Below are 10423 nucleotides of genomic sequence, written 5' to 3' on the forward strand. Positions count from 1 at the left end.
TTCATCACCTTAGTGCAGAGGAAGATGTTCAATGGTCTCCCGGATGAAATACCAATGGACCATATTGAGAACTTTGAAAGGGTTTGCGGATTCACTCGAGCGAATGGTGTGCCACCAGATTACATCAAGTGCACATTGTTCCCATTCTCTCTTGACGGGAAGGCCACTAGATGTTTAGACTCTCTCCCGACTGGCTCTCTGACTACATGGGAGCAAGTCCGATCAGCTTTTCTGAGAAACTTCTACACGAAGGCAAAGACCGCTGCCTTGAGGAACAAGATCTCTACGTTTAAGCAGATCCACGATGAACCGTTCTGTGATGCATGAGAGCGCATACCTACCGTCGGGAATGCCCTCACCATGGGTTTGACAATGAATACCTTTTGGGAGTGTTCTATGATGGAGTAACCCTAGAAGCGCAAAACCAGCTCGATTCCTCGAGTAATGAAGACTTCATGACTCAAACGACTGAAGGAGACTTCGCATTGATCGAGAATAAGGTTGCAAGCTCGGCTAATAAGAACGCAGAGACTGACCGCTCCATGAAGGTTAGCAGCGTGGGTACTTCAAGAATGGATGAGCTATCAGCTAAGATGGACCAATTGATCATGAGCAATCAGAATCCGGTTTTCATCATGGAAGATTCCTTATTAGAGCAGAGCATCAAGGACGTTGTATTGGACACTGATAAGCCCATAGAGGATCAACAAAATGTCAGCTACATCAATGGGCAAGGATGGCAGTTTAATAACTATCACCCAAACCCCAACGTCACGAACAATCTACATCTGTTTGGTCACAACACCAGAACAGACAACCCTGATAAGGCGCAAAACATTGGATATCAGAAGTCTTACCCTCAGAATGTGTCAGGACGAAGTTTTGTACTCAGCAACTCAGGCAATCAAAGTCAAAACTTTAAACCACAGAACAACCCGCAGATTGCTCCGATAGTTGCCACTGCTCCACAGGATTAGCTGAAAAGCCTAACCATGATGATGCAACAGCTCCTGCAAGGGAAACAAGTTCAAGGCAAGGCACTGAATCAAGTCACAACAGACCTCAGTTCCAGGATGAATAACATGTTCAACGACCTGAACACAAAGTACGACAATGTCGCCAGCCACATAAGACAGATGGATGTCCAGATTACTCAAACCACCGAGAGTGTTAAGAGGCAGCAGGGCATGCTTCCTGGAAAGACAGACAAAAACCCTAAGGAATGCAATGCAGTTGGGCTGAGGAGTGAAGACAACTGACTGATCCAGTACCAAAGAAGTTCACAGCAGCAGAAAAAGGGAAGCAGAAAGAGTCAGAGCAACCGCTGAAAACGATACGGAACAGTCTGTTGAGGTTGATCCATCTTAAAAATAACAACCTGCTGAGGTTGTTCGACCACCCACTGAGCCTGATCCTGTACGCGATTACACACCCAAGGTGCCATATCCTGTTCCAGCCAAAGCCATACGTAAAAATCGAGAGGAGATGAAAAGCAAGAAGATGCTGGAGGACTTGACCGTCAAACTTCCCTTGATTGATGCGATCCAAATGATGCCCTCCATGCGCAGCCTAATGAAGGGATTGGTCTCCGGGAAGATATCCAAGAACAGCGATTTCATGATTGTTTTGAAAGAGTGATGCTTAGTGCTCCAGAACAAGACAGTTAGGAAATTGGGAGATGCGGGCAAGTTTGTTCTCTCTGTCCAGGTTGGGAGAACGGTTTTCTCATGTTCTCTGGTTGATCTTTCATCAAGCGTAAACCTCATGCTCTACTTTGTAGCAAGACGATTGGGATACTCAAACTTCAAACCCACCTAGATGTCACTTGTGTTCGCAGACAGATCAGTAAAGTCTCCAGTAGGCATACTTGAAGATCTCCAAGTTCGAGTTGGGAACACCACTGTTCCAGCAGAATTTATAGTTCTGGAGCTTGATGAAGAACCCAAGGACCCTCTCATCCTAGGAAGGCCATTCTTATGCACAGTTGGTGCTATCATAGACGTGCGACAAGGAAAGATCGATCTCCATCTGGGAGATATTGTGATGAAGTTCGAATTGAACGAGTTGATAAAGCAACCGATGTTGGATGCGCAAACTTTCGTGGTAAATGAAGAGAGTGATCCGTTAGAGCCTCGCGAAGAAATGATCGAGGAAATCCTTACCAACGATCCGCTCAAACTCGCATTAATTAGAGCCGAGGCTGAGCAAAATGTCGAACACATTGATGCTGATGGGTATGCTAAGATGCACGACTCCGCAAGGAGTATGGAACAGATGGTCGCATATCTAAGTCTGGGGGGGGCAAGGGGGGAATGAGCAGAACAATCCAACAGGATCAACTGTCCCTGCGAAACCAACTGTTCTCCCGATTCAGCTCGACGAACCATGGAGCGAACTGAAGGCTCCGAAAGTTGAGCTCAAATCCCTGCCCCATGGACTCAGGTATGCGTTTTTAGGACCAAACTCTACATATCATGTCATTGTGAATTCAGAGCTAAATAATGTGGAAACTGCATTGCTCTTATGTGAGCTTAGAAAATATCGTAAGGCATTAGGATATTCTCTAGCTGACATACCTGGCATTTCATCTGATTTGTGCATGCATAGAATACACCTAGAGGATGAATCGATGACTTCTGTAGAACATCAGAGGAGGTTAAACCCGAATCTAAAATATGTTATCAAGAAAGAGATAATGAAACTTCTAGAGGCTGGTGTGATCTATGCCATATCTGATAGCAAATGGGTTAGTACTTAGTACTATTCATGTAGTTCCTAAAAAGGGAGGGATCACTGTCATAACAAATGAAAAGAATGAACTGATTCCCACTAGAACAGTAACCGACCATCGCATGTGAATTGATTTTCGTAAATTAAATGCTGCAACTCGCAAGGATCACTTCCCACTTCCTTTTATTGATCAAATGCCTGAGAGATTGGCTAACCACCCATACTACTGCTTTTTAAATGGTTATTCAAGTTTCTTTCAGATCCCCATTCATCCAGACGATCAGGAGAAGACGGCGTTCACATGCCCTTACGAAACATATGCATACCGGAGAATGCCATTCGGCCTATGCAATGCTCCGGCGACCTATCAACGTTGCATAATGTTGATTTTTACTGATATGATTGAGGACATAATGGAGGTTTTCATGGATGACTTCAGCGTCTAGGGAAGCTCATTTCATGTACGTTTGTCAAATTTGTGCAGGGTATTACAAAGGTGTGAGGAAAAATATCTTGTGCTGAACTAGGTCTGGGCATTTTAACCTGGACCCGAAAACCCGAACCGGAACCGACCAAAAAATACTCGACCCGGAACCGAACCAAAAATTTACAAGTACCTTTTGGATCTAAATTTCTTTTACCCGAAAGAACTGAAACCGACCCGAATAGACCCGGACCCGAAAAGAACCGACCCGAATAGACCTGACCCGACTTAAAAACATGTATATCTAAAACTATGATTTTTTTGTGTTCTATTTTATATATATTATTTTATGATCTAGTTGAATTATATTTTGTTAACAGCATTTGTTATTATTTTGTAACACTTTTTAAGTAATATGAAGCTTTAAAATTTAAAATTTAGAGTTTAAATTTTTTTTTAATTAATAATAGTTTCATTTAAGTTATTTTGTAACATTTTAGATATATATGACAAATATCGACTAAATTTGATGGAGTTGGGTATGATATGCTCTTTTCAGATCTTAAATAACCGAACCCGGCCCAGATCCGATATAGACCCGAAAAATTACAGGTATTTTATGAGAATTTTAATTATAGACCCGAACAGACCCGGACCCGAGAAAAACCGACCCGAACCCGACCCGAAAATTTCTAAGTACCTATTGGATCTAAATATTTAGGATCCGAAATACCCAGACCCGAAAGGAACCGGCCCGAACCCGACCTGAAGACCTCAACGCCCAGGCCCAGACACGTCTGAGTGCGTCACTCCGAGCCGCCATATGAGAGTCATGTTCGATGATACGCCATGCACCATACTGAAGACCTTTTGTAACCTTTTTTTCTCCATAATCTTATGTATCCTTGTGGTTTTTTAAATTTTTTTTGCGATCACTAGGATCAAATCAGCTCTTTGCAGATTGTGGTTGCAATTAAGTTTGTAACCGAAATTTCATTGATGATCAATGATATTTACCATTTAGCAAAAAAAAATGTTTGGAGAAATTCCATCATAAAATAAATATTTAGTAACTATTATCTCCTACTTAGAGCATCTTCAAAAGCAATATTATTTTTAAAGTTGGCAAAACTTCAAATTTGAAGTTTGAGGGTGTTCTTCTCCAAAAGAACAACTTCAAACCAAACTTTAAAAGTTTTACTTTTTACACTATAGTCCTTTATTGATAAAAATTAACAAAAATCATAACATTTTTATTATACAATAATATATAATAAAAAATATTGTACATAGTATTAAATAGTAAAATAACACATATTTCAAAATAATAACTGAGTCTTTATCTTTATTTGTAGATTATAACCTAAAAGTTGTTGAAATATTGTACTTTCTTTGGTTGATACAATAATTTTTGATATAATTTTATCTTTTTGTATTTTTGCTTTATAGTTTGTATTAAATGTGTATTGTAATATTGTTTTCTATAATATTTCGCTTTACTGTTATTTATATGTTTGTATTTTGCATAAGATAAAAGAAAATTATAAGGATTAAAATGATAACTATCAATGTCGATGAAATTATTTGAAAGGTAGATAATTGTAAAGACTTAAAAGTAAGGACTTTCAAACTTGAAGTTTTGTACATTAAAACTTCTAAAGTTTCCATGTACAAAACTTCAACTTTTAAAGTTTTGAAGTTGTTTTTGGAACATGCAAAAGAAGTTTAGAAGTTGCTTTTGGAGATGCTCATATCTAATGATTAAAGCTGAAGGAGAACGTATAATACCTGTCTTGAGAAGACAGGGCCGGCCCTGGGCCAAGCCCAATGAAACATTTGCCTTGGGCCCCCAAATTTTTTGAAAACTTTTATATGTAAATAGGCCCCTAATTTGTAAAAAAAAAAAAAACTTAGGCCCCTAAATTTTTGAAGTATTTACTAAATGGTTTTGGGTCTCCAAACTCTCGGGGCCGGCCCTGTGAGAAGGAGAGTGTAGCCAATCTGACCAGGCTCGTTGGTGGTAGTGAATTTTTGAGGATTAAACTAACAAATAGGCAATCAACACAGTAAAACCATCAACGCAAAATAGTCATACTGGTTTAATTCTAAACCTGGTTCAGTTTGACACAACACCTATTTAACCAGTTACTAGAAAGGATAAGCAAAAAATCAAAAGATTGTTTTTTTAAAAAGGGCATGAAATGAATACTAATGAGCTAATGTTGATGCTCCTCTTCTTCGGTCTAACAAGCTTCTCATCTGAACATTACTACTCCCTCCTACAACAACCCTTCTTCATCTTCATCTTCATCTTCATCTTCATCCTCTTGCTCCTCCTCTACGGTATCAGCTGCATACTTATCGAGCTCATACTGGATCATTACCTCTATAGATGACTTTCTAGGGGTGAGATCGTATCGAAACTTGTCAGCTGTAAAAACATGGTGAAACAATGCACGTTACAAAGAAGAAACCTATCAGTAAAGAAATGAAATGAAAACACATCTGATCTTAAGCTCATACCAAGTTGCTTAACGATGTCAGTAAACGAAGCCTGTCAGAAAACACCAAAGCTCTTTTTCAGACATCTATCTTTTAAGAGTATAATTCCATAACACAAGAAATTCTCACCTTTTTAAAGTCCATTGCTTTCAAGATATCAAGAATTGCATTTCTCAACTCTTCATCACTAGGAGGCTCCTTGCTTTTGCCTTTCCCTTTCCCTTTTCCTTTTCCTTTTCCTTTTACAAGATAACACAAAGATGGTGTCAGACAAATCAGAGACGGTAACTAAAGCCACCAAGAACATAATATTAACGAACCAGTTTGATTTTTGACATACAAAAGCAGTAACACAGGTACATAACGAATGATCTCCTACTGAATAAAATTTATTAACCTAAACCGGTTTAATCCTAAGTCCGGGTTGATTCAAATCTGTTTAACTCTGATCTCTGAGACTTATTACCTGATACTTTAAGGGGAGGTGTTGCAATGACAGGGGGAAACAATGTTGGAACTCCGGAAGCATCCGGCCAAGCTGAGATCGCCGGAACAGGAGAAAATGTAGCCTCATAAGTTTTGTAATAGCGTTCAGCAGAGTAACAGTCGTCCGCATACTGCAAAGGGTTGATTTTCATCTTCTTGCAGACAGCTAGAGCGTGCAGACATGGAAACTTCTTCCTCTGGAACTTCCCACACGTGCAGGTTGAGTCATTCAACTGAACAATGCCCTCCTTATATTCTTTAAATTTCCCGGACAAGTGCCACCTGGCCATGGACATGCGTTCCTTCTTTTCTAAGGGTACTGAGACCTGAAATGCATCTCTTTCTAACGGCTTTACAACGAAAGCCGAGGAATCTGTCAAAGACTCTTGAAATTTTTTCATGACGTTTTTTGCGTACAGATCGCCGCGGTGGAGAGAGCCACGGCTACTGCTAAACGACGAGTCAAAAGCGTCTTTCATCTCACTAAACAGAAGCATCACACCCCCTGTCATTGCAACTTTCTGAAAGCTTCTACAAACTGCAAACAAAGCTTTTCTATCTATCTTCATGACTCCGTATCTAAGACCACTGTCGTGAGCCAGAGCCCACTGATGCGGAGGGATTCGTTCAAGCCATTTCCACCCTTCTGGTTTCTTCTCTTTGATCTCCTTCATGTAGGAATCAAACTCTCCCTTCTGAATGGACGACCCAGCCTTCATCACAAGGCACTCTGTCAAGTGTTGGTCTGGGAAGAGGCGAGAGAATTGGGAAGACAGATGGGTCAGACAGAACCTGTGATAAGCCCAGGGTTCTTTCCACTGTTCGTTAACAACAGCGAGTATGTCCGGGTGGTGCCTTGTGATGAGGCAAAGACCCTTCCTTTGGGTTACCTTCTCTCTGATTCTAGTGAGAAACCAGCGCCAACTATCAGTGGAGACTTCTTTAGTAACCGCAAAGGCAAGCGGGAAAATTTTGTTGGCTGCATCAAACCCTGAGGCTATCATCAGATTCATATTGTAATTACCCTTCAACTGTTTGCTGTCAACAACAACCAGCGGTCTGCAATGCTTAAACCCTTGGACAGACTGTGAAAACGCCCAAAACACGCTTCGAAAGGATGCAGCGTGTTGAGGATTTGGCAAAGAATCATACTGCCAGTCCACAATCATCCCGTTAGAAGAGTGAAGCGCAGACATTAACTTGGGTATGAATCTGAAACTCTGATCCCACTCTCCAAAGAGTCTTTTGATAGCTTCCCTTTTCGCGTCCTGCAAATTTCCTCTTGCATCACTAACTTCCTCACCTTCCTCATCAAGATGGGTAAGAAAAGTTTGCTCAGAGCCGAACTTTTCATTCCACCACTTGTGCAGCTCTGCAACTGTGAGCGTGGGATGCTCACTGACCACACGTTCGATTTCATACGCTAAAAACTTGTCATCAAAATAAACTGGACATGATTTCCCTAGCTGCTTACAAGTATCTGGACCGTCACAATTGGTTATCTCAAAAAGTCCGTGCTTTTCCATCCTAACTGCACGAATCGACCAATTGCATTTCCATCTTATGCACTCAAACGAAAACTCGTCCTCACCGGTCTCTCTTACAGCACATATATGCTGCCCTCTGATGGAGCGCCAGTCCACCGCCTTCTTTAGCTCATCTCTATCTTTGAAACACAATCCAGGAAGCCTTGTACCATCATCCTCAAGCCACAAACTAGAACGTAGACGCGGACTCTCAACTTTCTTCAAGTTGCTGCACCTAACAGCCCTTTCTTGCTGTGTAGTCTTCTGTCTTTTGGAGGGACCACCAGGATTCTCTCTTTCAGCCATGACCACAACCAATCCTGAAGAGAATTTCAAAGAGGTAAAACGCAAACTTTTAAAACCTGAAATAGATCCGCCCTATCAAACAACAGTGTATATCACTAAAAGTAAGGAAAAAGATCATAAACCCTAAAAAAATCCCAAATAAAGACTTGTAAATTTTCTCGTGCCCTAAAAGAAGATACTGAGACGCTAGAGATCTCCTAATCGAAACGATATAGAAATCAGGGACAATTGTACGCACCTCCAGACGCGGAGTTTTCCGTGAAGATATGGAGAGTAATTGCAAAAGGAGGAGGAGGCGTCTCTAGGAAGACGAGCAGTTTCTCACACACTCTACTTATTGTATTTGTATTGTACCTTCTCCACAAATATATCCGCTTTTTCGAAATATATATATATATATATATTTTTTTTTAAGAGTAACTAGATTTTGATCCGAGCGGGTTTCTTTGGGTTATAACAAAGTTTGATATGAATTAGTTTCGGGATTTTATATATGGACAATTCCCTTAAATAAACTATTTTCAAGTTTTGATCATAAAAATAGATCACATGGAGGAAAATGACCAAAATGTTTCATTTAATAGATAAAATGACACTAATACCCTAGATATAAAAAAAATAAAAAAATTAAAAAAAATTAAAAAAAATTAAAAAATAAAAAAAATAAAAAAAAGAAATTTTTTTATATAGTTTTAGATTATATGTTTTCAAATTCGAACTTCTTTATAAATTTTTTTTTTTTGAAATTTATTTTTTCGAAATTTTTGTTTTATTTTTTTGTTCAAGTTTTCTTTTTGTAATTAGAAAATTCTTTTTAAAACTGTTTTTTTTTTTTAACGACAAATTATTTTATTGATATCAAAACTAGATTCAAATGTTTACATGAAACATAAGAGATAAACAACACATTTTTAAGAAGATTTTAAAATTGAAAAAATAATAACATGTTGCTATCTAACTCATCCATAGAATAAGCTGATACGCTAACTTTATCCATCTTCGTTCTCGGTCTTAGATGATCTTGTTTTTGGCTGTCATGCATTGTGACCAAAAGCCTCTTTTCTTTTCGAAGATCATTGGATTGGATCCATCTGTTACATCGCAATCCGTCCCATACACTCCCGCTGCAGGAGGTAACATGTGTTGTTATTGTCTTAACTCTCCATGATCTAGGTTTTCTCCCTATTTGAAACCAACAAACACAATAACTAAAGTACTCCACGTTGTGTTGAGGTTTTCTCCCTATTGGACGCCGTTTCAGAACACTATTTCCTTCATCTTGGCCATTACCGGACTCCTCCCATTTTTCATTTTTTGGTGAAACGCTGTCTCCAAGTAAGAAGAGACTGAAGTATAAATATTTACCATGATTTTGTATTGATCCTTGTTGCCAGATGGACCCACCACAAACTAGCACTATCGTCTTCACAAAATCATCACTGTCGTATCTAATTCCAGCCATATCCAAAAGAACAATACCTTGAATCCATATCTTCAACTCCAATTTTGGTTTGTGCGCTAATCTCCTGTGATCCCCAGGCCAGGGCGGCTTTTTATGTCGATTCATTGTGTGAACAAATCGAGATTGAGAGATTAAACAAACTTGCAATATGTGCAAGGGAAAGCCATCGGTCCTGCAACTCCGTAAATCTACGAATCCCAGTACTGGAGAATAACGCTCCCGTTGTGAGAAAAGACGCACGCCAACCGTTCGAAAATCATATGATCTTCTCGCCCAAATCCTAATGACTGTCTGAAGAAGAGAACATGATGATCTTAAAGGGTGAGACGGAAAAATAACGCGATTTGGATGTTCCCAAATCGAATGATTTGATATCCAATCCAACATCAGTTGGTTTTGTTAACTATTCCTACTAAATATAAAGAAAACAAAGAGACTCCGACGGCCGAAGCCGCCGGCAACGAAAAATCCCGGTGAAGAAACGAGTCTGGTGGTGGTTTTGAGAAAATAGCCTATGGCGTCACTCCCTTTTTTTCCTATTTGAAACAGTTTTTAAAATTCTTATTTTCAAATTTTTAATATTTATTTTTTATTTTATAAAATTTTAAACTTCAATCTCAAATCTTTACCCTTAACTCTAAACCCTAAGGTTGGATTAGTTAACCCTAGGGGTATAAATGTATATTTAATTCTTTAATAAAACATTTTGGTCATTTTTCTCCTTGCGGTCTATTTTTGTGACCAAAACTTTTTTAGTGCTATTTTAGGGTATTTCTCTTTATATATTATTAAGTTATTAAAGTTATATTATATCGAATAGAAAAATTACAATATGATTTAGCTTATTTTGGATTTTGTATGTATACTCTTATGTAATTCTTTTTTTAGACATATGCATTTTATCCGGACCCAAAAAACTGAACTGAAACAACACAAAAATACAGGTTCAGGTCTCGGACTGAGAAAAGTACCTATTGCGTTTTTTGG

At 39.0% G+C, this 10423-nt stretch overlaps 1 protein-coding gene across 1 annotated transcript; it reads right to left on the reverse strand.

Moving 5' to 3' along the window:
* Window positions 1-5191: 5191 nt before the first annotated feature.
* On the reverse strand, window positions 5192-8322 carry LOC106307012. The gene is made up of 5 exons (XM_013743839.1): window positions 8213-8322; window positions 6123-7988; window positions 5786-5895; window positions 5678-5708; window positions 5192-5585 (listed from the first exon to the last, which is right to left on the reverse strand). Exons 2-5 carry the CDS (start codon window positions 7972-7974, stop codon window positions 5434-5436), a joined length of 2145 nt encoding a protein of 714 aa, XP_013599293.1. The 5' UTR covers window positions 7975-7988; window positions 8213-8322; the 3' UTR covers window positions 5192-5433.
* Window positions 8323-10423: the final 2101 nt, after the last annotated feature.

Source organism: Brassica oleracea, chromosome C7, assembly GCF_000695525.1.
Source record: "Brassica oleracea var. oleracea cultivar TO1000 chromosome C7, BOL, whole genome shotgun sequence".
NCBI lineage: Eukaryota > Viridiplantae > Streptophyta > Magnoliopsida > Brassicales > Brassicaceae > Brassica > Brassica oleracea.

Coding starts and splice junctions, on each gene's coding strand:
- LOC106307012 (XM_013743839.1), bottom strand. CDS start 7,974: ATGGCTGAAAGAGAGAATCCTGGTGGTCCCTCCAAAAGACAGAAGACT. Junction 5,896..6,122: donor ACCTCCCCTTAAAGTATCAG/GTAATAAGTCTC, acceptor ATCTTGTAAAAG/GAAAAGGAAAAGGAAAAGGG. Junction 5,709..5,785: donor AAGCAATGGACTTTAAAAAG/GTGAGAATTTCT, acceptor GTTTTCTGACAG/GCTTCGTTTACTGACATCGT.